We start from the raw sequence: 27,886 nt of genomic DNA on the forward strand, positions 1-27,886 counted from the left end.
AATTGTAAGGTTCTAAGGAGTGTTGCTGAACAAAGAGACCTTGGAGTACAGGTTCATAGCTCCTTGAAAGTGGAATCGCACGTAGATAGGATAGTGAAGAAGGCGTTTGGTATGCTTTCCTTTATTGGTCAGAGCATTGACTACAGGAGTTGTGAGGTCAATTTGTGGCTGTACAGGACATTGGTTAGGGCACTGTTGGAAGATTGCATGCAATTCTGGTCTCCTTCCTATCGGAAAGATGTTGTGAAACTTGAAAGGGTTCAGAAAAGATTTACAAGGATGTTGCCAAGGTTGGAGGATTTGAGCTATAGGGAGAGGCTGAACAGGCTGGGGCTGTTTTCCCTGGAGCGTCGGAGGCTAAGGCGTGACCTTATAGAGGTTTACAAAAGTTATTAGGGGCATGGATAGGGCAAATAGGCAAAGTCTTTTCCCTGGGGTTGGGGAGTCAAGAACTAGAGGGCTTAGGTTTAGGGTGAGAGGGGAAAGATATAAAAGAAATCTATGGGGCAACCTTTTCAAACAGAGGGTGGTATGTGTATGGAAGTGATGAAGGCTGGTACAATTGCAACATTTAAGAGGCATTTGGATGGGTATATGAATAGGAAGGGTTTGGAGGGATATGGGCCGGGTGCTGGCAGGTGGGACTAGATTGGGTTGGGATATCTGGTCGGCATGGACAGGTTGGATCGAAGGGTCTGTTAATCTCTATGATTCTATGACTCTATATTGTGATGGTTCCTTATTTCATACATAAAGCCCTTGGCTTTGTCAAAAAGCTACACCATAGGCTGGATGGGCTCAACCCATTCATGGTTTTTTTGGGAATAAGGATCTTGGATTAGTGGTAGTCACATGATTGGAACAGAAGATGATGTTTGAGTATATGAGACACTGACAGATACCTTGTGAAACCTCATCCATAAAGCAATAGAATTAGCTGCAAACCCAACGCACAGCCAAAGTAAAGGAGATATACACTGAACCTTTTAGAAAGATTCTCCCTCAATTTATTCCAACTTCCATTTCACCTAAGTGCTAAGTTCTAAGCAATTCAACTAAAAAATTCCTTATAGCTTACTGAAAATTCTTCGCTTTTTCAAGACCATCACATTCGTTAAAGTATTACTTCTTCTGAGGAATTGCTAGCATGTCATTGCAAAAGACTGAAATCATTGAATCTTTACAAAATGCAGCTGGGTTGTTTCTTTTCTCATCTGTATCTAATTTTTGTGCATGAGATGTCACATGTAGCAAAGCTTCTGGGACAAGTTAATGGGAATAAATAATCACCTTTATTTTTAAATTCACAAAAACTTCTTACTGCAAGTTATTTGAGTTGGGACAAATCACTGAGGGTAACAACCCACACTAACTTCACACCTGAAAATGAACTGATCATGGAAAGTATAAAATCATGTAAACTCAATCCATGTCAGTTTTATCAGTTGTGTTTTGTTATGAGATTGTGTAAGCTTTTGTTTTGCAGTTGTTCCTCGTTTGTTAGGTTGATGCATGATTTTAAGTTGTAACACAGCTCTGAAGTACTAAACCTGCCTCTAATCAATTAAAAAGGAAAAACACAAATTCTAGTTGTTCACATCTTGTCAGAGAAACATGTTCTATTTCATTTCTGTTTCCATTGCAGTCAAAGTTTCTACAACTGACTGTTTTGCTGAATCTGTTCACTGTTAGCACCAACTGAATCACCATGCTTTGCACTGTGCAATGGCTGCAAATTGAGATTTTATTGCTGAAGTCAGTGGGTCCAAAACACACCTCTTAGAGTTTTAATGGATGGATATTACAACTGCCCATAAATTGGTGCGTTGACCTCAAAATACCAGATTTTTATCCCTAATATAAGGAACTGTGTACTTGCAATGCTGAAGTATGAGATACTCCTTATAAGAATGGTTGTTAGAAATGGATAGCAGCACTGTATTCAAAAACCATTGACTTCAGAAATTTAAACTTTGTGTGAGTTAGTACAAGTTTGGTGAGACCTGCAAGTGCTTTAAAAGGCAAAAGAAACTTTCTAACATCTTGAGAAGATTATGAGAAAACTTGCAGCTGTAAATAATACAGATATTTGAATTTATTTGATCCAGTTACGAAAAAGTCAATCACCATTTCATAACCATAAACTACAGTTACAGAAATGTTGAGCTTCTCAGATCATTTCTTCCTTTACATTTTTAGAATGCTATATGGGAAATTGAGACGATGAGGAAATCTCTACAGGGTTTTCGGAACAGGTTGGTGGAACTGGAGCAGGACATCATTGAACAGCAGGCTTCAGTCTACAATATTCTAACAGACAACGAGAGGTTGGTTTAGTTTGATGTGAATTTGGTATATTGAAGTCACTTGTCAAAGCTTGTGTTTTGGGAGAGGTAGGAACAGTGTACAAATATGATAATGAAGCAACTAAATGGTGGGCGGCACAGTGGCACAGTGGTTAGCACTGCTGCTTCACAGCGCCAGAGACCCAGGTTCAATTCCCGCCTCAGGTGACTCTCTATGTGGAGTTTGCACATCCTCCCCGTGTCTGCGTGGGTTTCCTCCGGGTGCTCCGGTTTCCTCCCACAATCCAAAAATGTGCAGGTTAAGTGAATTGGCCATGCTAAATTGCCCGTAATGAAGGGGTAAATGTAGGAGAATAGGTCTGGGTGTATTACGGGTCGGTGTGGACTTGTTGGGCCGAAGGGCCTGTTTCCACACTGTTAGTAATCTAATCTAAAAAAAATATGATTAATGTCATTTCGTTGGGTACTTACAAACAAGTGGCAGCCTAATTTACCAAATAGATTTCTCACAAAAGGATGGTGACAATCAAAATAGTTCTTTGTTGAAATTATATCATCAACTGAAAACCATGCTCAAGTAACTTCCAGCTGACCTTAATACTCCAGGGTTATTTTGTTAGTTCCTAGAAGTGAAAAACAGACATATGGAATATATTTATTAGTGTGAAAATTCCCAATATGTGCTTTCATCACATCAGGCTCTGAATAATAATTATGTTATGGAATAACAACACTTATAATTTTAAAGGACATTTAACATAACAGAAGGTATCCTTAAGTGTTTTATTGCAATTTTTTTAACCAAATTTGGCATTGACCTACAAAAGGACATGATCATGATATATGACCAAAGAGGTAACTTTAGAAAAGAAAGACTTGCATTTTTATTGTACTTCTCATGACCACAGATGTTGCTTGGAATAATTCTCTTACTCTTCTTTGGAAAAATTCCCAAGGAGCTTATTCCATTCAGTACTGCAAAAACATGACAGAAATCATATTTAATTGAAATATTTATTATTCATACATCTTTATTTTGTGTCTTTTCTATCTTTGTTTTATAAATAGTTATTCATATAACTATAAACAAGAGATAATATTTGGGGTTTGGTGACACTACGTAAAATAACTTTTGCAAACAGTGGATGAATGTAATGTGATCAAATGTGATGTGATTAAGCCTCACATGAACTGTCACAAGATAAAACATCATGTGATCAAATGCCACATGATCAAATATCCAGGAAAATGTAAGCAGAGTTGGTAAATCTTACTGAGAATGTTACCACATAGCAAGCATTGAAATGCATCTGCCGATCATTGAGCCATCTGCTTAATTGGCATAAATCCCTCCTTTTTTTTGTTTATCATTCTCAATTCATCACTGCTTATTTTTTGAAGGTGTTAACTCCTTGCTGAAGTACAGCTGCCTAAATATTTCCTAACCAACTTGCCATTCTTCAATCATGGGGCATGGCAAACCATGTGAGCAAGACTAAAGTACTGCTGAGCCTATAGCTGTTCCCACTGTGCAATGTGATCTCACATGAGCTTGCAGCAGCCATTATTGGATGGTGATCAGAAAGATAAATCCTTTTCTTCTGGGCTTCTGAAATCCACTATGGAATCCTTAAACCCAACTCCAACTGAGAACAGCTAAGTCATCACAGAGTGCAGACTACTTTTGGAGCCGTTCTGATCTGTCTGGCTGTATTATTTTCTGCCTTATCTATGAGCTATCCATTCTCAGACCTCTTCCAATGCTAGTTTTCACTGACATTTGTCTCCTGAACAAACTTGGTATCAGGAAATATTTTAGTACCATAAGGAATTCTCTCTCTTCCAATTTATTTGTTCGTGGTAACAAATCACACAACAATACACTTGTAATTGGACTCCAGACACTTCATTTTCATTTACGATGGCATTTTCTTTCCTTTCCCAATACCTAATTTTTAACTTTTGCAATTAATTTGTCATTAATTGAACGAATCTTTCGTTACTCCACAAAGTTGCAGGAACAAAGTGTAACATTGCTTACTAACCATAAGATGCTCTTCCTTTTGCCCCTGTGTCTTCAGATGAACAAAGTCTTCAGTACTTCCTTCTCCACAGATGATAGGTTAACAGATCTTTAACTTTCAGGTTTTTGTCTTCCAACGTTTACTCAAGAATAATTGAGCCATCTATTAAAATTGAAATTTGCCTCCGATTTAAGTTTCCCAAACCGGGCGAACTTGTGTGAAACATTGTCTGCTATTAAATAAGATCATTGCTGATCTTTTCCACTTCCCTGATGATCCTTTGACTTTCTCAGAGTTAACAAATCTTTCAGTTCAGCCTTGAATGACAGATTTCAATCCTCTAGTTAGTAAAACCAGCAATGAGAATTGCATTGCTTGTTATCATAACAATTAATATCTATCAGTTAGTTTTATCCATTCATAAACATGAGATGAGGGACATCCTGAGGTAGAAAGCTTTGGGAAAAGGCACCTGTCCCCCACAAATGTGCCACACTTATACTTGTCCTTTTTCAAGTTGGTCATGGGCTGAATAAATGTATCTCGAGGAAAGACTTTGTTCACAGCTTGCCCCTTGAGCTTCTGGGCTACTGTCTGAATGCAACATTATCCATGCAATCTCCCTGCAAATTCATTAGATAATACAGGACAATTTCTTTCTAATTATAAGCACTTGTGCAAATTATATTTATGTTCAAGCATAGCTGAATTAATTTCTCCCCCAGAAACCTTCTGTTCATTGCACTATGCTAAATTTACATTTTGGCTCAGAGACAAAAGTCTGAATTTTCAAGTTGGGCTTGGAAAATGCAGGTTGCATCAATTCCCAAGTTTTGAAATGGAAGTCCATCTCCTCAGTCCATGTTATTATGTTTTTTTATCTCCTGGAGATGAAAGTATGCAGAAATGGATTTTGGAGTCCAAAGGCAACACTAAATTATTGCATTGTGTTGTTTTTAGCTGCTTGGAAGGCTCACTTTGACTCAATAGGATATTGATTCAGCTCTACACCATAGATTTGATGCCTCTTCACCCTCATCTCCCTCATTCCCACTCACCTCCATGACCCCATATATCTCCCATGTCATCCACGCTCTACCTATTCTTACTCACATTCCACATGCCACCCTCATACAGCCTGTGCTCACCTAAGGCTCAATTCTCCCATGCTCACTCACTTACTGCAGGCACCCTCATATCTCCCAGGCTCCCGGACCACTCCATCCATTCTCATACATATCCTCCAGAACCACTTGCTCATTATCCACTACGGCAACCCTCAGGATGTATTTGAAATGGACACAAAACAAAAAAAAATTCAAACAAACACTAATGGCTACCTTAAAAGACAGTTCATTGGGAAAGACAGTAACTCATATTTATAGAACTCATTCAAGAAGGTGTAAATCAAGTGGTCAATCTGTTATTAAAAACACTTAGCTACTCACCATGTCAAAGTTAGATAAGCCCTTGAACTACTAATAATCTTGGAAACTAGTCCATCAAATTAGGAACACGTCCCCTTCTGAGATAGATGGTTATGGACTTCTTGAAAATCATTGAAACTTCATATGCCCAACTATCAGACAATCTCTGGGACATGCAAACAGTGGAGTCCATTGAAACTGAAAAGCAGATGAAATTTTCCTTTACGTTGCAGGTGGAGCAAATATTTAGTTCTTCGTGTTAATGTACTTAAAACAACTGGGCAATTTTTTTTTGCCAAAATAAAATATATCTGGACATTTAAATCTCAGTGGGAGAAAGTGAAGACTGCAGATGCTGGAGATCAGAGCTGAAAACTGTGTTCCTGAAGAAGGGCTAATGCCCGAAACGTCGATTCTCCTGCTCCTTGGATGCTGCCTGACCTGCTGCGCTTTTCCAGCATCACATTTTTCAGCATTTAAGTCTCAGTCCAAAACAAGTCAAGAGAATTTCCCAGGACACATCCTCATAGCTTTGAATGTTTTTGCATATTTTCATTTGGGAAAAGTACTGTAATGAATGTCAACACTAAAACAATGGTGGTGAAAACATTTGAAATGAGTCTTCCAAGACTGGCATCCCATCACCAATCACTCTTTATTTACAAATGCATAGCCTTTGACAATAGCACTGCTCCCCGATAGGGAAAGGCTGAACAGACTGGGGCTTCCCTGGAGCGTCAGAGATTGAAGGGTAACCTTGTAGAGGTTTGTGGAACCATGAGGGGCATGGATAGGGTGAATAGCCATGGTCTTTTCAAATGCGAGGGGAATCCAAAACTAGAGGGCATAGGTTTAAGGTGAGAGGGGAAAGATTTCAATAGGACCTAAGGGGAAACTTTTTCATGCATGTGATGCATGTATGGGATGAGCTGCCAAAGAAAGTGCTGGAAGCAGGTAAAATTACAAGATTTAAAAGGGTGTATATATAGGAAGGGTTTAGGGGCTTATGGGCCAACTGCTGGCAAATGGGACTAGGCCAGATTGGAATGTCTGTTCGGCTCAAACAAGTTGGACTAAAGGGTCTGTTTCTGTGCTGTTCATCTCTTTGAATCTATGACTCTGCTCCTTACTGGGTTAGGCATACAGAGGCTCAATATTCCTGACATGTACCCTTTTATGTCAGCCAGGTCTCCCCAATCAGACCAGATTAACATACCCAATCAGGGAACTCATACTGAATGAGATCCAGCTCACTGACCTCATTACAATCACTACAGAATTTGTCAATTTACCTTTGCATAACAGAGACTTATAATAAATTATTGCATTAAACCACATTTACATTACAATACAACAGCTAATAGTAATATTTGAATGTGTTAAAACATTTAAGATTTACTTATAAGAATGTTTCAGACTTTTGTACAGCCAATAGCAACATTTGCAGATGTTAAAACATTTAAGATTTACTTACAAGAATGTTCCAGAATCCCCCTCTGCTCATCAATTCTCAAACCTGACTGATCTTTGTGTTTCCAAAACCCATACCAGCAAATGAATCTGGCCTGGGGAAGGAAATTCAACTATCCTGTAGTCCTCACAGTGGTGGGTGGGATTCACACTCATGGCTATCGTGAACCACAAAACGTTACACAAAAATAGCATAGGCATGGAACGGCATTACATTTTAGAGTTTGCATCCAAAACCCCTGCTTTTATTTCCATGACCTTTTCCTGCCTCGAGGAGGTGAAATTCTGATTTGAAGAGTTTGCCACTTCACAAGTAAACTTACGCGTGATGGAGACATGCATATTTTATAACCCATCACATATATACATTGACTAATGAGGTAATGTACTCAATTAGTAATCGAGATACTGTTAGATCAAACCTAACCATAGCAAGTTTCAAATAGATTTAATAACTCTGAGAATTTGAGTCTTCAAACAGGAAAATATTAAGATGTAATCTGCCAAAATCTGTCTGTTACTAAAACACAACTGATTCACAATATCCTTTGGTAAAGTAAATTTGCCAGGCCAACCATTTGAATTATATTTGATTATGTGGATGCTTCAAAATCATCTGAAATGATCCAACTGTATGAAATGGTCAGAAATTCTATTCTGTAGCCAACACACTACAGAAGGGAAATAACTACAGCCTTGTCAATATCATCCACAACTTGAAGATGCTTTGTTTTTCTAAGGAATGAAACTATCCTCTATATTACTGCTGTTGTGTTTATATATTTCATGTTTGTGTTCTGACAGAGAGGATGTGAAACGACTGCAGGCATTACGTCGAGCAGTACGTCAAGAAATTACAGAGATGGAGATACAGCTGGGTGACCGGGCTCGGCAACTTGGAGATGGGATGAGGATGGTTTGTATACTTAGAAAAGAATTTCATTCAATTACAAAACTTATCAACTCTATAGGGCATGTATTTGGTAACACCTTTGAACAATCTCTGACTTGGTTCATTGAAAATGAGTTGCTTTGCAATCAGTCCAATTTCCAGAAGATAGAAAATAGAAAATGAGAGTGAATTAAATCAAAGCAGTTAGCTTAATTTTAATGATAATTTTTAAAACCCATTCTGTTCCAATTAAGTGAAGATCATCAAAGGAAATTTCAGTGTTTGGATTAACTGTTTTTTGAATTGTTCTATAAAAATACATTTCAGCATTAATTGGAATCGCCAAATTTAGAGTTGTATTGGAACAAAATAAGGAACAATTGAAAATGACTCAACTGAAGGAGAACTGGTTTCAGTGAAATGTTCAGGGATAGGTTGATTAGAATCAAACTGTATAAGGTAAAACACTAAATGAGAAATTGGAAGCTCCGAAGAAGCAATATTTCAGGCATCTCCTAGATAAATTCCTATGAGTGGGGAAGGGGGAAGGATGGGCAAGTGTGGCTGAATTTCACTGGATGACAGAAGATATAAAAATTTAAATGAAACAGGAAAAGGAAGCAGACAATAAATGCCATATTGGGCTATAACCCAGTGTTCTGTGATTTATGATAAATGCCAGCTTTGTGAAACAGTACAGAAACAAACTAATGCAGTGAATGGAAAAGGAAATGGAAAAGACAGACAGAAGGAGATTGAAAATGGATTAAAGTTTTGCATAAAAACGATTACATGAGGATTTTATACTTAGATGATAGTTAAAGAAAGGATGAACCGATTATGAACCAAAAACTAGATTTTCCTGTGGAGGCAGAGGATGTGAGGTTTCAAATGATAACGTTGCATCTGTCTCCAGCATTGAAGAAGGTGATACCAACAGCATAGTACCGAAAGATCATTTAGAGAAATTAGATGGGATAAAAATAGATAGTGGTACACAGTAAAAAAATCACTCAATATGAATGATACATCCTAAGTTGCTGAGGGAAGTGAGGGTTGAGATTACAAATCTCACATTCTTTCAGTACACCTTGGATCTGGGAATGGTAGAAAAGTGCATTTTTTAAGCAACCTGTTCAGATATATTATGATGCAACTTCTGAAGTAGATAGGACTTGAACCTAAGCCTTCTGGCTCAGGTGCAGGGATATCATCACTATGCTGTGATAACCCAAAGATTCTTTTAATCAATCTGTCAACCAGGTTATCACATGTACGTGAGACACACACTGCCCTTGGTTCTAGATTTCCATACATTGCTTTTCTGCTTTCTATCTCTCAGCCAGTTCTTAGAATAGAATTTCATAGAATCCCTACAGTGTGGACACAGGTCATTTGACCCAACAAGCCACACCAAACCTCCGAAGAGTAACTCACCCAGAACCTTTCCCCTACCCTATTACTCTACATTTACCCCTGACTAATGAACCGAACCTACTCATGCCTGAATGCAATGGGCAATTTAACATAGCCAATTCACCTAACCTTCATATATTTGGATTGTGGGAGAAAACTGGAACACCCAGAAGAAATGCACGCAGACACTGGGAGAATGTGGAAACTCTGCACAGTCACCAAAAGCTGGAATTGAACCAGGTCCTTGGTGCTGTGAGGCAGCAGTGCTAACCACTGAACCACAGTGTATTAATATTGTCACTGTCCTGCAAATTCCATGGGCTACCAAGTCTTTTATCTGATATTTTCATCAAATGTCTTTTGAAGCCCATAAATCAAATATGATTTACCTCTAAAATTGCACATTTATTGACATTTATCAATCTATGTTCCTCCAACGTGGCAATCAACTTGTCTTCGACCAGCATGAATAACAAAGGCCAAATGGCATCCATCTGTGCTGTAGCATTCCATGATGATTGGCTCTCAACTGTTCCTCACCAATGATATTAGGCTAATTGGCCAATAGTTGCCAGTCTGATCTCTGTTTTAATCATTACATACGTTTTGCAAACCTGCCAGCAGTGTGGGACCATAAGAGCTCATGTAGTGCAGTGATAATCTCCCTTCCCACTTCTGGATCAGTTGGGCCAGGTTTTAGTCCTGCAATGATGTGTGTGGAAGCATTGCATTAGGGTCTGTTCACCTTGATACAGTGTGCCAGACCTGGGTAGACAAGGTGAAATTTCAAAGCTTGCAGGTGACAAATCCATAATTTATGGGGTGTGACAGGGACTACTGCTGGGCCTCAATTGTGGCCAATTTATATTATCGAATTGGATAGGTACAGCAAGGAATGTTTCCTGTACTGAGAAAATCTAGAAATCAAGGGGCACAGTTTCAGAATCAGCATCTCCTATTTAAGATAGCGATCAATAGAAATTTATTTGATTGTTATCTTTGGAAACATATAGCCCAGAGAGCGGTGGAGCCTGAATCATTTGAATATATTCTAGGCTGCATTCGGGAAGTTTTGATGTATAAAGGAATTGAGTGTTATGGAGAACACACAGTAAAGTGAGTTGAGACCGTGATCAGTTCAGCCATGATCTTATTGAATGGTGGAACAGGATCAAAAGACTGAATGGTCTGCGCCAGCTTCTGTTTCTTATAGTATGTGCAAAATGAAATTGCAGAGAGTTACAGCAAAATGTCAGAGAAGTTCACAAATTACTTTGGTTCAGAATTTGCCAAGGAGGCAGGTCAGTTAAACAAGACATCAAAGAATGAAATTAGAATTACTCTAAATGTATTTGAAACAGAATCAGCAGACATCTAAATGAATCAATCAGCCTCAAATTCAGAGTCAGAGACAAATAACAAAACGGATAGTTGGTTGACTTCAAGGCAGACAGAAGTACATACAGTAATGGTTAACTGGTCAGGATGAAAGCCCTACTGAGTGTTCACCATCCCTCCAAACCTCCCCCTCACTGAGGATGAATGATCAGTCCTCAGCAAAGGACTCACCTTTATCTCCCTCTGTCCACACATCAATGAATTTAATACACGCCGTGACGTCAAACACTTCTTCCGCTGCCTCCATCTCCGTGCTTACTTTTACAATCAGGACTCCCGCCCACCTTCCGAGGACCCCTTCACTCACCTCCAACACACTCCATCCACCTGGACACCTCGTGCTTGCCTATTACCTACCCTCAACCTCTTCATTTCCAACTGCCACCGACACATTAACTGCCTCAACCTGTCTACCCCCCCCCCCCCCCACTCCAACCTCTCATCCTCAAAACTCGCCGCCCTCCACTCCATCTGCTCCAATCCCAACATCACCATCAAGCCAGCAGATAAAGGGAGTGCAGTGGCAGTCTGGCATGCTGACCTCTACACCACTGAAGCCAGATGCCAACTCAAGGACACCTCCTCCTACCTCCCCCTTGACCATGACCCCACCCCCATCACCAAACCATTACCTCCCAGATCATACAGAACCTCATCACCTCAGGAGATCTCCTACCCATAGCTTCCAACCTCATAGTCCGGGAACCCCACACTGCCCAGTTCTACCTCTTTCCCAAACTCCACAAGCCTGACCATCCCGACCATTGTCTCAGCATGCTCCTGCCCCACCGAACTCATCTCTACCTACCTGAACACTGTCCTATCCCCCAGTACAGGAAGTCCCCACATACGTTCGAGACACCACCCATGCCCTCCACCTCCTCCAAGACTTCCATTTCTCCAGCCCCCAATGCATCAACTTCACCATGGATATCCAATCCCTCTACACCTCCATCCACCATGACCAGGGCCTCCAAGTCCTCCATTTCTTCCTCTTCCGACATCCCCAACAGTACCCTTCCACCGACACTCTCACTCATTTGGCCGAATCAGTCCTCACCCTTAACAATTTCTCCTTTGAATCCTCCCACTTCTTCCAGACCAAAAGGGTAGCCATGGGCACCTGTATGGGCCCCAGCTATGCCTGTCACTTTGTTGGCTATGTAGAACAGTCCATCTTCCATAATTACACTGGCACCACTCCCCACCTCTTCCTCCACTACATTGATGACTGCATTGATGCCACCTCGTGCTCCCGCGAGGAGGTTGAGCAATTCATCAACTTCACCAACACATTCCACCCTGACCTTAAATTTACCTGGACAATCTCTGACACCTCTCTCCCCTTCCTGGACCTCTTCATCTCCATTAATGACGACCGACTTGACACTGTCATTTTTTACAAACACACCGACTCCCACAGCTACCTGGATTACACCTTTTCCCAACCTACCTCCTGCAAAAATGCCATTCCTTATTCCCAATTCCTCCGCCACCACTGTATCTGCTCCCAGGAGGACCAGTTCCACCACAGAACACACCAAATGGCCTCCTTCTTCAGAGACCGCAATTTCCTTTCCCAAGTGGTTAAAGACATCCTCCAATGCATCTTGTCCACATCCCGCACCTCTGCCCTCAGACCCCACCCCTCCAACCGTAACAAAGACAGAACCCCCCCGCCCGCCTGGCGCCTTCCACCCTACCAACCTTCGCATAAACCAAATCATCCACCAACATTTCAGCCACCTCCAAATGGACCACTACCAGGGATATATTTCCTTCCCCAACCCCTTACCACCTTCCGCAAAGACCACTCCCTCCGTGACTACCTGGTCAGATCCATGCCCCCCCTACAACCCACCCTCCCGTCCTGGCACCTTCCCCTGTCACCACAGGAATTGCAAAACCTGCACCCACACCTCCTCCCTCACCTCCATCCAGGGCCCAAAAGGAGCCTTCCACATCCATCAAAGTTTTACCTGCATATCCACCAATACCATTTATTGCATCCATTGCTCCCGAAGAAGTCTCTGCTATATTGGGGAGACTGGACACCTCCTCGCAGAGCGCTTTAGGGAACATCTCTGGGACATCGGCACCAATCAACCATACCACCCTGTGGCCCAATATTTCAACTCCCCCTCCCATTCAGCTGAGGACATGGAGGTCCTGGGCCTCCTTCACCACCACTCCCTCATCATCCAATGAGGAAGAATGCCTCATCTTCCACCTCGGAACACTTCAACCCCAGGGCATAAATGTGGACTTCACCAGTTTCCTCATTTCTCCTTCCCCCACCTCACCCCAGTTCCAAACTTCCAGCACAGCACCATCCCCATGACCTGTCCTACCTGCCTATCTTCTTTTCCACCTATCCACTCCACCCTCCTCTCTGACCTATCACCTTCATCCCACCCCCATCAACCCATTGTACTCTTTGCTATCTTCCCCCACCCTCCCCCCTGACCTATCACCTTCATCCCCACCCCCATTCACCTATTGTACTCTATGCTACATTCTCCCCACCCCCACCCTCCACTCATTTATCTCTCCACCCGCAGGCACTCTGCCTGTGTTCCTGATGAAGGGCTTTTGCTGCTCCTCGGATGCTGCCTGAACTGCTGTGCTTTTCCAGCACCACTCTACTCCAGGATAAAAGTAAGGTCCCACGAGGAACTGTGCTGGGAATAAAATCAGGTGGATGACCTGGCATTTATGTAGACACTGGAAGTTAGCGACACACCCTGCTATGTTAACCCTGCAAATTCCTGCTTCCCCAAATCTGAGGGTTTCTACCAAAATTGGGAGAGTTGCCCCACAGACTGGTCAAGCATCGGCCTTCATAGCCAAGCTCACAGAATCATCAACAAAATCAGAACTCATGTTCAAAGTCGTATTCAAATCATATCCTGCGGTCAAAAACCCAGGTGCCATCATCACATCCCTGTGCATGTCCCCCAGCTGCAGGACAGTACAACACCACTTTGTGGCTCAGTGGTATACAGTCAGGTCAGATAGATTCAAAATAGATCTAAACCGGGCAGCTATGAGATACTGTGGGCCATCGACAGCAGCAGAGCCTGTATTCAATCACAGCATGTAACCTCATGGTCTGGCATATAAATCTCACTCTTCCATTGCCATCAAGCAAAAATTAGAGCAGGTTTTAATTCCTGTTAGTTACCCTGGCCTATTATTGTGGTAAGTGAGTTGGGACCTAAGGTTTCTGACTCAATGTAGTATTTGTGGAGGGCTCCTGTCACTGGGAGTTTCAACTTGCTAGGGAATTTTTGTGATGTCGGCTGCATTAGGCTTTCTGCGCCATCCAGTGTATGGACCGGCTACGGTTATCTGGGGTCTGGAAGATTTGGCCATTATTTGAAATGTTAAGGTAAACCAGCACCCATAGCAATGGTCAGTTGCTGTGCCTTTTTGTGTTCAACTCTCCCTCCCCCACAATGTCAAGACTCACATCACACCTCTCCACCAAATCAAGATCAGTGCTTGCCCTTTCCCAACCTACATATCCCTATCCCCACCAAAAGTGTTCACCAGCACCTTCCACATCTGCCCTTCAACGAAACTTAGATTGTACTCATTATCTCCTATCCCGTACATTTAACACTTCCCCCCCACCCTGTCCCGCCATCCACTTGATCCATGGACCGTGTTCACCCCATCCTGACTCATAGTCTACAGTCCTGCTGTTGTCTGGTAAGCTGGTATTATTGGAAAGTGTGCAACATTTTGAGTGTAAGTTTAGTTCATCTAATGAATTAGCAGTTTCTTGGTAAAAGGTACTAGTTGGTCAACTCCTCTCTATTCAGTATCTCCAAATTAACCCTGTGTGTAAAACTTAACTTTTGGTGTGTTCGTTTATTTTTCCTATACCTCTAACTGTTTTCAAATTTGTAAATGTTGAGTGAACTTGCTTCACGTCCAACCCAATCATACTTATTTCTGAATTTGACCATTGGAGAAAATGTGGACATGAATTTTGTGATAAAGTTGAGCTAACCTTCGGGTCTATCTCTCAACAGTTGCAGAGCTTGGTGGAGGAGCAATCCGCCTTCTGTTCATATGCAGAGGTACTGAGGCAAACAGGGAGTACAACATCAGAGACTTGGCCCTTGTCCTCATCCAGCTATGCAATACCGACACTACCAACCAGTTCACAAGAGCCTGACTGCAATGCCGGAATAATTCTCCCAGTGCATTTGGTTTCAGCACTTAACCCAACTGATTCAGTATCAACTAAAACAGATATTGAACCCAACCTTGAAGCTGACAAAGATGCAGACTTAAAAGTGGAAAAACAAACTCATCAGTCTGAAATGATGGATTTTAGAAGCATTCTGAAAAGTGTAAGGAACCACAACATTTTTTAATTAATTTATAGTTTGCAAAGCAAAACATGGCAATTAAAGCTTCCGTACAACGTGCGACATTTCCACTCCCATCACACAATGTAAAAGTTGCACATTTTTCCATGTCTAAGAATGGTTTACTTCTCAGCTATGTATGCTGTCAGTTAGCATTCAGGCCATTTTACAAACCAATCCATCTCAGGTTCAAACATCTATTTCCTTTCAGAGAATGTCATTCTGTGCTCTTGTCTGTTATAACTGTAGAAGGGAGAAACTTACTTTCACTGCAGTGCAATGGTGTCTGTTTATTTGACAGCACTTTTCAAAAATATATATTGATTTTCACTTGGTGTTCAGAGTTTGGATTTCTCTCTGCAGTACCACCCAAAATTGGAAAATTAAATAAGGAGGTTTATTGTCACATGCCCAACCGGAAATTCAGTTTTCTATCCTCACCCTCTCCCCAAACCATCAGGGAAGCCTATTGGATGTCAGTAAATTGAAATTTCCCAGCTCAATTCCTGCAAGCCACCATTTTGGAAATTCGATGCACAGTGACTAGGCATCGATGGAAATTGCAGTCTTTTAAATACCTCATTTAATTTTGAAATTTCCCAAGTTTGAGATCCCCACCAACGTATGTAGGTTCCTCAATCCTGTATGAAACACATCAGATCAGTTTGGAAAATGCCTGTTGCAGAGTCAGGAAACCTTTAACAAGCAAGTCCAAAGGCTTTGCCAACTTCAAGAATCATGATTAGATGCTGGATGATGCTGCAATTACATTGTTAATATGGCAATTTGTGATAGGCTTCTGTCCTTAAAATATACTTTGATCATTAGATGGACCAGAATTATGTAAGTGTTCAGATCTTATTGAGAGCTTTCTTCAGTAGTTTAAAAAGCCCTTATGCATTCAACTGTATTGAGAATCTAATGTGGCATCTGGACTTTATGCTTTTATTTTTACATAATTGAAAGTCCATCTGTTGAGTCCTTTTAGTAAAATAAAACTGAACAAGAAGATATCCATCTGTTCCGTTATCTTCCAGGACTCCATTGTATCGAATTCTATCAGTTTTTTTTTAATACCACTGTGGAATGGAGTCTTGTTATGAATGTTTGGCTGAGTTCTAAACTGGTTTAATTGACTCAGCTTAACAGCAGTCGTTAATACAATTGTTTATCAATTTTACAAGCAGTTGATTCAAAGGAGCTTTTGCATGGTGATTTATTTATTCTGACTAAGTTAAGAACAATTAAGCAGTACTTCTTTCAAACTGGGATTTTGAGATTTTAATATTTGATAAATTTATGAGATCATTTGAGGACCATATTTTTTAAATGGAAATGGAATTGATAATTGAAATGCTCATGATTCTTACAAACTAAACAGAGTTTAATGTGACATTACAGTGGTCGTAAGCTGTGGACACTGTGCAAGTGAGTACGGAGAGGCATTGGAGGTGGGTTGGATGGATGGGTAGATGAGGGGTAAAGGATGGGGGATATTATTGTCATGAATACATTTGGACCAATGTCTTAGAGAATTTGACAAGGCCTTCTAACCTGCTGATCTTAATACTTGGCCACATCTGTTCCCAGCTTAGACCCACTTCAGATAGCAGTGGCTGCAACTCCAGGTGAGTTCTGACACTCAGGAGATGGGGAACATGGCACCCTGCAATAGCCCAACTTACAATTCCCAAATCTAACATGACCCCAGCATTTTGCGCTATAAGATATTTTTCTACCAAGAAGACCCCTCCAATCAAAGTCCACTTTTCAGGTCTTACTCAGTAGCTCTGTAGAACATGGCACCTCAACTACATAGTAATTTTTTTAAAAACTATGTTCAGTACCCATAGGGAGGGCCTCAACCGGGATCTTGAGTTCATGTCACATTACAGGTGATCACCATTGCACTACACATACACTCTCTCACATACACACGGACACAGGTACACACAGACGCGCACACAGACACCCACACACACCCTTATAGACATACACACTCCCACACTCACACATGCACCCCCTCACAGACACTCTGCACTCACTACACACACACACACACACACACACACACACTTTCTCACACTCACAACCCCCACCCCAGGCAGACACACACAAACAAAGACCCACATGCACACACATATTTTGTGGGGTGAATTTGTACTTGCAGGGTTAAATTTCACTTTGCTCAAAAACTGCATACATTCATGTAGAACTCTGAGCTCAAAAACTGCATGAAGTTATGTAAAACTCTGTTATCTCACTTTTTGGATTAGAATCAATCTAAACATCAGGTCATAGACAGAGAACACAGGGGGCTAACACCTTCAACATATTGTCTAGCTATCACCATTGTTAATTCAGGCTTACACACAGATGCACCAGTACTGTGTTGAGGTGTTTTACACTGTCAAATGTTTTCATGAGACATTGAACTGAGGCCTTAGCCCTCTGCCTCACAGTTGGATACAACGGATCCCTTTTCACAATTTTAAAAAAGAGCAGGGAGTGACCCCTTGTGGCCAATATTTACCCCTTGTCCACATCACAAAAACAGATTACGTTGTTATCACATTGTTGTTTGCAGAATCTTGCTGTGTGCAAATTAGCTGGGATTTTTATTTGTTCATGATACGTGGCGTCATTGGCTGAACAATTATTTATTGTCTATTCCTAATTACCTCTGAGACAATGGTGGTGAGTCACTGTTTTGAACTGCTGCAGTCTGTATGTGTGGGCACACTATTTGGAAGGGAGTTGCAAAATGTTGACCCAATAGTGCAGGAGCGCATGTGACTTGGAGGGAAACTTACAAATCGTGGTGTTCTCTCACACCTGCTGGCCCTGTCCTTCCAGATGATAGTGAATACAGGTTTGAAAGATGCAGTATATTAGCGATGACCGTTAGGGAGTAAGTTCCTAACAATAACTACACTTCAAAAATGTGTAATTAGCCGTAGAGTCCTTTTAGAAAGTCCAGTCATTGTGCACAGTGCTGTGTAAATGTAGATATTTGTTCTGAAGCCCTTCCCCTCATTGAACACCTCCCATTGCTTTGATAAAAGCTAAATACGGTGGATGCTGGATATCTGAATTAAAAACAGTAAGCTGGAGCAACTCAGCAGGTCTGGTTGCATTTGTGAAGAGAGATATGAAATTATCAGGAACTAATGACAGAGAACTGGAGGGGCAGTGGGGGTGGGGACAGGCGGTGGAGGAGCAAGTGGAACAGATGGCATCTTCAGCCCTCAAAACTTTAACTCTCTTCCTTTCTCCTCAGATGCTGTTTGACCTGCTGAGTTTCTCCAACACTTTGTTTCTACTTCCTATTAATCTGACTCTTCATGTAATTGTTTCCAGTCATTTTTTGTTGAATCATACAATAATAAATAGTAACACCAGTCAGTATCATACTGGGATGATGCAGCAGTACAGTAATACAGTTTTACATTATATGGAAAAAGATTATTTATAGAAATTGAAGATTATGTTATGGGGTAACAAAAGAAACAGTAATAAAGTAACAATTTTCAGTCAGATATATGAAATGATGCAACACACTGTACAGTTACAAAGTGTGACAACATCGGACAGCATTATATAGTATTGTACTGAACAAAGCAACTTACAGCATTGCAGGGCAATGCAAATTGTTTAGTATTTTTAACATAATATGGTGTTCTAATGTCTCCTACAACTACATTACAAAACTAAATGTAACACAGTGACACATAGAGACATGCCAGTTCAAGTAACCAAAAGCTTGATCCAAGACAGAAATGTTTTATAATGTTTAAAGGAAGAAAATGAGGTAGAGAGGCAGATGTAGGGAGAGAATTTCAGAGCTTAGGGCTTTACCAGCTAAATACACAGCCATCAATCATGGAGCTACTAAACTCTGAATGCTTATGAGAGCAGATCTACATAACACCACAAAGCTTGGAGGATTACTAGGCTGAAAGACATTTATAGAAATGGGGTGATATGGTGAGAGACTGCAAATCCATGGAGGAATTTGAAAACCAGGATAAGAATTTTCAAATTGAGTTGCTATTTGACGGGGAGTCAGTTTGTACTTCAGCAAACAAATGGGTGATGAGTGAACAGGACTTCATGTGAAATACAACACAGGGAGTAGAGCTGTGAATGACCTCGAGTTTATAGAAAGTAGGATATGGAAGGCTGGCCAAAGTGTCTCCACATAATCAAGTCTATTGGTAACAAAGTTAGGAATGAAGATTTCAGCAGGTGAAAAGTTGAGATGGGAAATGTTGCCTGATGTTGTAGAGATCAAAACAGATAATGATCCTCAGGCCAAATATGATACCAGAGCTGTGAGGAGTCTGATTTAGACTTAGACAGTTGCCAAAGAGAGGGATGGAGTTGATAGTTATATTTCTTGTGAGGACAGTTGCCAACAATTAATTAGAGGAAATGCAAGGCCTTATAATAAAAGGCAAAACATTTATAACAATTCAATTATATTAAAATCTCTATTCCAGATTAAACAATCATTTAACCACCTCCGATCGCCAAGTCCTGAAACAACTAAAAGTAATAAACACTCAAGAACATCCACATGGTATGTTGTAAGTTATTCTGGTAACTACAAGCAAGTTAAGTTGTGGCATGGTGACTCAGTGGTTAGCACTGCACCAGGGATGCAGGTTCCATTCCACTCTTGGGCGACTGTGGTGTTCGCATGTTGCCTGTGTGGGTTTGTTCCAGTTGAAGGATGTCCAGGTTAAATGGATTAGCCATGGGAAATGCAGGGTTATGGGGTGGGCCCGCTTATGCACTGTGGGGATTCTATGAATTTACTGTACCTGTTGTGGACAGGTTTTGTTACATAAATCTTTGGGCGGCACGGTGGTACAGTGGTTAGCACTGCTGCCTCACAGCGCCTGAGACCCGGGTTCAATTCCCGACTCAGGCGACTGACTGTGTGGAGTTTGCACGTTCTCCCCGTGTCTGCGTGGGTTTCCTCCGGGTGCTCTGGTTTCCTCCCACAGTCCAAAGATGTGCGGGTCAGGTGAATTGGCCATGCTAAATTGCCTGTAGTGTTAGGTAAGGGGTAAATGTAGGGGTCTGGGTGAGTTGCTTTTCGGCGGATCGGTGTGGACTTGTTGGGCCGAAGGGCCTGTTTCCACACTGTAAGTAATCTAATCTAATCTAATCAAGTATTAATTGGTAGCAATATCCTAAAATGGATTAATAAGTAAAAGGAAAACTTGTCCAGTCTTATTAATTCCTTATTCAATGATATAAAAATGTTGTCAGAAAAATAGTCAACCAAATCATCCCTGGAAGCTGTTAAGATCAATCTGCTGCTATTTACTTGATCTCACTGATTGGAGAATTTTGGATCTGCACCATTGATTGCAGAAAGGGCTATTAGTCATATCCAATATACAGGAAGAAGAGCTTTCAGGAAACCAGTTTACCAGCTGCCTCATCTAATCTGCAGATACCAGTTTAAGATTTTGATAATTCTTGCTAACATTGCATTTTATTTTATTCTTACTGGCATGTTATCATAGTGAATAGCAATAGTCATTCACTTCCACTTAATTATACTAAAATAATAAATGATTTCACTTTCTAGCCTGAATTTGGAAATTCACAGATGTTTATTTATTTTATTTGAAATTCTAAAGTAAATCTAAAATACTAATGTCTTCCTTCATTGCAGATTCATGCACAAAGCTAGGCACCTTCTGTTACGTGATCAAATTTGTTATTACAAGACGAGAAATCTGCAGAAGATCTCACAAGGGACAAAGGAGTCTGATTAGTGTGGCTACACTTCCTGATTGACTGCATTTTTCCTTATGTTTGTAAACTTCAGTGAACTCTCTATCATTTTGGTTTTAATATTACCACCTGTTACTCAAGTAATTGTGCTGAACATTAATAACTAACATTCAGCCAAACTGTGTAAAGTGATTGAACCAAAATAAATGAAACTTGAATACTCTATAATGGCAGGATCTACACTCTATCCATCTCATGTTTACCAGCTTTATACACTCTGCAGAAAAAGAGTGAGTACTGATTTAGATCAAAATGTGTCAACAATTTGTGTTAGGTACTTTGATCTTCCATGTGGTATTTAAAACAAAAAGCACTCAGTAATAGAAATTGAGCTAAAAGAGCAGGGGTAAGACATGTCAGTGTGGTTCGGTCCTCATTGAAACTTCTATATTTAAATTTCTCTTAACGATTCATATGTCCAGTTGCAATACACAGTAGCTACCCCCACCGTACCCGTGGGGGATACGTTCCAAGACCCACTGCGGAAGTCCGAAACTGTGGATAGGAACGAACCCATTCATTTAAATGGGAATGTACCTTCCCGACAGCCTCCTGGTCCCTGGTTCAGGAATGCTCCCTATAATATGTTTGGGCTGTGATAAACTGTGGGTAACTGAAACCACGGGAAACGATTCCGCAGATACGGGGGGGGTCACCCTGTAAACTTTCTATGAAAACGTGTCATGCTGTAATTACATTCCTCAGTAAAATGATATAGTGGCTTAACTTGAAGAATAGTGTTGCGGGTATCTTGCTGGTATCTGTCCTTAAGCCAAACTTTTATCCAAGTTGAGACTGGCTGTCCTATTCCACAATCTTAAAGCTTATTAATCCCTGCCTTTAATGTGATACTTTTTCAAAGTTTTCCTAAAATCCATTCAAACAATATCCATTGTTATTTGCTCCTTCAACCTTTTCTGTTTCTTTGCCAATACATTTAACTACGTTAGTCAAACATAATCTGGTTTTCCATATCTGTGCTGTCTCCCCTTAATTAACTCAAACCTCTACGACTTCTTGATAATTCATCCTTTGATTGTTGTTTGTAAAGCCTTCTCCATTGTTAATATTAATCTGTCTCGTCCACAGTTTCTTGTAACTGAAGCTTTTCTCAAGTATTAGTGTTGCACTTGCTACTCTCCAATCCTCTGGCACCTCCTCGTTTCTAAGGAAGAAAATATAGCAAGACCTTATATTACGTCCAATTTGACCTCCTTTTGCAAGCCATCTGGACCAGACAATGCATTTCTGCTAAACATACCAATTTTTCCTTTATTCTACTCCTGAATTTTCAGTATATTACCTCTACCATCTCCATGTCTACTTATGTTTGTAAGGGTGTATCTTCTTCTTTAGTAAAAACCAATGCAAAGTATTTTAACTTTGTCATGTGCCTCTAAACATATACCACTCTTTTTGATTCAAAAACGCCCTATCCTACATCTTACTATCTTTTTACATTTCAGATGAAGGTAGAAGGTCTTTGGGTTCCCTTTTATGTTAACTACCATTCTATTCTCATATTATCTCTTTGCTAATCTTATTTTCCATTTGTCACCCATCCAACCTACTGAAGCGACTCTTTCCAAGCAACGGATGACATAGGCATTGGTAAGAAAGTTGGAAACATCACATGAGATGGCCTACGAGGTGTTTGGAAATGCTGAATGTGTCCTGCCCAGAGATTTGTACATCTGCTTTAATCTGAATTCCCACAAGGTGAGAGTGGCTGGTAGGGTGGAACTGGAAAGCATAGACACATTCCTAGAGTGTCCTGAGAGAAAATCTCCATTGGTCCTGTATGTGGTTTGCCCTTCAACTGATTTCCTACTGGTACCATCCTGTCTCCTTGTAAGGAAGGGACAACTGGAGTGAGGTCAAGTTACCTTGCCCCACACCCTGTAACTTTGCTGTCAATGTTGAGCACCAATGGCTGGAGTGATAATGTTCAGTTTCCATGCATTGATCCAGTAGCCATTCAGAGTATTGGATGTGACTCTCCATGACAGCTGCCAACCTGCTGATGGAGACAGGCAGACAGTGCATGACAGGGGAAGCATTTGGGGTTGCTGTTCTGCAACCTTTGTGTGCCTATTACAAACCTGTTTATTGCTTTTGTATCTGCACATACATTTCTCTGAAGCCCTGAATGGCCGGCAGCATGTGGATCCTCTCCTGCCTGAGGTTGAGCAGGGGCTAGGTCTTCAGCAGTTCTACATGAGCCGGTGACCTGGAGTGTTTCTTCCTCAGCCACTTGCGGAGACGCAGCAGCAATATCCTCACCAACTGCATCTCCACTTCAGATCTAGTTAACATATCCATTGAGATATCTGAGCTGGTGGGGGGTACAAGAGGCAGCCTTGCTGATGCTCCTTTGAGGGTTCATGATGTCTTCCTCAAACGTGGAGGAGATATTTTATTGCAGTTATACCCTCTGGGCTGCTGAGACCAAGCGGAAGCACTTGTACCATCAGGAGACAAGAGGGACAAAGCATCAGGAACAAGGGATAGATGTTTTCATATGTCAAGAGTATATTCACAGTGGTGGTAATGGAAGAGTAACACATCAACAGACAATGCTTCTTACTTGGCTGTCAGGGTGTGGATGCTTTGACATCACCTCATGAGCAGTTTCTCTTCTCATTAGCTGGGGCCAGTATTACTCTCCTTGATGTTGGGTGTCCCATCATGGTTTTTAATATCCTATTGTGGGCTATTTTCCCCAGGAATAAGGCAATGGGGATGGATTTAGTGATATAAAAGTATCTGGCGCAGTTGTCTGTGCTGGTTCAGATTAAAATGAGGCTTTATTTCATGTGTACACAAGTACAGGGATACAGGAGTACAGTGAAAAGTACAATGTCACCATTCACAGTGCCACCTTAGTTGCCAGGTAAGTAGTACAAAATCTTAGGTACAAAGTGAAAAAGTAAAGAAACAAGTTAAATGTTCAGCATTACAGTTCTTGTCAGTTCAAAATAGTAAATAAGAAATAAATTTAGAAGTTCCAAATTACAGTCCTGATTTAACCATGGGCCTGCAGTTGTTCTCATTGGGTTTTTGCCATGAGGGCTCAATCTGTCTCCCATGCTGGGCTCGCTCTCTCGATCCTGCATCTCTGCACTGCCATCTTGACACTGACTGTCATCCCGCTCACCAGCTGCCTCACATGGATCATCAGAGTCCTGCTGTGGTGCCGTTCCAGACTCCTTCGATCTGCTATGCCACTGATTGCCAGAGTTCTGCCCTGGCACAATAACTGTCTCAAGGACAACAGCCAAGTTCCTGCTCTGGGGCCCCAGCTGCTGCCATTCATGACCGAGCTCCTTTCAGAAGGTAAGCAGAACAAAAAAAAAGATGGTGGCACTAACCCTGACAGAGTAGAGAAGGTCATTTGCCATTTTTCTGCATTGCTGAGCATCTGCCTGGACTGTGGGCACCACCTGACCCAGGAAACCACCTTGGACCAGGTTGTCAGTATTTGGTGTTGTGAACTTCTTTGGCAGTCCTGAGGTAAGATGACAGCCCTCCTTGCACCATCCCACCCACCAAGGCTACCAGGTCCCTGTTTGAAAAGTGCAGTGCTAATTTCCCCTTGCCAGCCATATTTGGGGCAAGCAATACGAACGATGCTGGGTAGCTTCAGGCTGCCAGGACTTGACCTGGTGTACAAGGCCTTTTAAGTATGAGACCACAACCAGGGATCCCGGGATGTTCCAGCAGTGATGAGGACTCTGGCCTACAGTGGAAAATAGGAAGGCAAGTGTACCATAGTGGTCCCATACCTTGGCTATGAGGCTAGTTTGTTAAGATACTGTGAGAAAACTCATTCAGTCTTGTGGAGAGAACTCTTCCAAGAAGCTCAACAAAATTTACACTCGGCTAAGTTCGGTGAAGGTTCAATCCATTCTATTTGGCATGGTTCATGCTTGAACAATTCACTTAATATACGTTATGTGCTCTCTTTCATTGTTCTTCATATTCTCTCTACCACCCCCCCCCCGGCCCCACCTTTTGATCTTCTTTCCATCCCCCTTGTCTCTAGCCTGTACCTGAATCATCTCCTTCTTAGAGATTACCCATTGGACAGTTACAGTTCTTTTTTTCCTGTCAGTCTATATTTCCATTTTATCCTAACTGTATCCTCCCTTGCCCCATTTACATTAGCTCTCTAATAGTTTAGAAGCCCTACCTATGATTGTTCATTGTTCTTCCCCTGTACAAGTCTAATTCCTTATGATACAATGATCATTCTTATTCAAGTGTTTGATCACAAACACTTCAACCACCTCACTATTCAGCATCAGAATCAGCAATGCCTCTTTTGTAGTTAGAACAAGAACACTTTGGCCAAGGTGGTTCCCCTAAGCACATTTGAAAATTCAACCTTTCTTATCCTTTATTTTAACGTTGTAATGATTACTTGGCCAAATGAAGTTTGGTCAATATCTGTATCATTGTATAGTTCTTGTGTATATCTGTGATATTCCTGCAAATTTGCTCTTGATTCTCTCAGTATCTGATGCCTATAGAATGCTCCAGTTATCTAATCATATTTCTCTTGCATCTTAACTCTAATCTAATAGAGACTGTCCTTGACCCCTCAATGTCTTCCCTGATCATTACAAACATAGAATCTCCCTTTGTTTTCTTCACTAGCTTTTCTGAACTGTTAGCATCCTTGTATATTAACTTCAGTTAGATCTCATTTCATTGTTCTAAAATCCAGAAAATATAAGCCCCTTGCATTCTCTCCTCATAGAACAATCTTCTCATCCCAAGATTCAATTCACTGAACCTTTGTCACATCCTTTCTGAGACAAGTGTATTCTTCTTTTGATAAGTAGACCAAATTGTACACACTTGACCATAAGAGATAGGAGCAGAATTAGGCCATTTGGCACATTGAGTCTGATCCACCACTCGATGATGACTGATATGTTTCTCAATCCCATTCTCCTGCCTGTTGCCTGTAACCTTTGATCCCCTTACTAATTGAGAGCCTCCCTCTCTACATTTTAAATACACTCATTGGCTTGACCCCCAAAACCTTCTGCAGCAATGAATTCCACAGATAAACCATCCTCTTCATTTCAGTTCCTTCACTCTGAGGATGTTGTCTCTCCAACTAATAGAAACATATTCTCCAAGTCCACTCCATGCAGGCTATCAGTATTCTGTAAGTTTCAATCAAATACCCCATCTTCTTCTAAACTCCATTAAGTACAGGCCCAGAATCCTCATCTGCTCCTCATATGGCAAGCCCTTCCCCAGGATTATTCTTGTAAACCTCCTCTGGACCCCCTCCAAGGACAGCACATCCTCAGTTAGAAACTAAAACTGCTCACAATATACCAAATGTGGTCAGACCAGAGTTTCTTACAGCTTCAGTAGTACATCTCTACTCTTGTATTCTAGCTTCTTGAAGTGAATGCTAACATTGCATTTGCCTTCCTAACTGCCATCTGAACCTACATGTTAACCTTAAAAGAATCCTGAACTAGGACTTCCAAGTCCCTTTGTGCTTAAGATTTCCAAAGCCTTTCCCCCTTTAGAAAATAGTCTATGTCTCTTTTCTGCTTTCCAAAGTGCATAACCTCACCCCTTCCCTCATTTTATTCCATCTGCCACTTCTTTGCCCACTCACCGAGACTAAGTCCTTCTGCAGTCTTTCTGCTTCCTAAACACTATCTATCCCTCAAGATATCTTTGTGCCATCTGCAAACATATCAATAATACCCTCAGTTCCTTCGTCCAGATTGGTAATGTATAATGTAAATATTTGTGGTCCCAACATGGATCCCTGCAGAACTCCACTTGTCATGGGATGAAAAAGTCCCCTTTATCCCCACTCCCTGCTTTCTTCCAGTCAGCCAAGCCTCGATCCATACAGTATCTTGCCCTGAACACTATATGCTCTTAGCTTTTATAGCAGCCTCCTGTGTGGCACTTGTCAGAGGCTTTCTGGAAATCCTAATAGATTACATCCACTGTCCCTCCTTTGTCTAACTTGCCCATTACCTCCTCAAATAATTATAACAGACTTGTCAGGCATGATGTCCCCTTGACAAAACCATTCCTACTCAGCCCCACTTCCAAGTATCCACAATCTCATCCTTAGTAATGGGCTCTTAAATCTTACCAATGACTGAGGTCAGGCTGACCGGCCTATAGTTTCATGTCTTCTGCCTCCCTCCTTTCTTAAACAGGCATGTTACATTAGCCAAATAATTACAGTAAGATCTCATTACTAATCCTTTTTCCAATAAAAGCCAGCTTTTGCAAGATGTGTTGCAGTAAGTAGCCAGTGTTCCTTCGACAGTGCCTTCTAAACTGGCAACCTCGATCACCTTACAGATCTGGGGTAGCAGATGCATGGCAACACCACTACCTGAGGATTTCAGTCCAAGTCATACAGCATCCTGACTGGAACTATATTGCTATCCCTTACTGTTGCTTCCCCTTTTCTGGGACAGTTAGGTTGAGACAATAAAAGCTGGCTTTGCCAGTGATGCTCTCATCCAAGAACATTTTTAAAAATCATTTGCATCTGAGGAAAGTGACAAATGATGCACCTAAGAACTACATCATCACATCCACCCAGCAATCTTTCCTACCTCAGTATTCATTGTCATCTCAAGGTAATCCAATTTTGCACTATTTAGTACCAGTTTTTTATTAGTTGGTAGGACTCCTGTTACTGAAATCACAAGGTTGAAGGTTAAAGTCCAAACAGACTTTGACCTTCCAATTTACA

The 27,886-nt window shown here is 41.2% G+C and overlaps 1 protein-coding gene across 2 annotated transcripts in view; it reads left to right on the forward strand.

Annotated features, from left to right (window-relative positions):
* LOC132815343 (protein ITPRID1-like) overlaps positions 1-21,178 on the forward strand; it is a 143,914-nt gene extending 122,736 nt beyond the window's left edge. For both annotated transcript variants that reach the window (XM_060824207.1, XM_060824208.1), the window contains 5 exons: positions 2,200-2,327; positions 8,032-8,143; positions 14,974-15,297; positions 19,818-19,897; positions 21,008-21,178. In XM_060824207.1, coding sequence (XP_060680190.1) covers positions 2,200-2,327; positions 8,032-8,143; positions 14,974-15,297; positions 19,818-19,897; position 21,008 — 645 coding nt within the window. In that variant the 3' untranslated portion in view covers positions 21,009-21,178. The remainder of the gene's footprint in view (positions 1-2,199; positions 2,328-8,031; positions 8,144-14,973; positions 15,298-19,817; positions 19,898-21,007) is intronic.
* The last annotated feature ends 6,708 nt before the right edge of the window (positions 21,179-27,886 follow it).

Source organism: Hemiscyllium ocellatum, chromosome 4 (genome assembly GCF_020745735.1).
Source record: "Hemiscyllium ocellatum isolate sHemOce1 chromosome 4, sHemOce1.pat.X.cur, whole genome shotgun sequence".
In the NCBI taxonomy this organism is placed as follows: Eukaryota; Metazoa; Chordata; class Chondrichthyes; order Orectolobiformes; family Hemiscylliidae; genus Hemiscyllium; species Hemiscyllium ocellatum.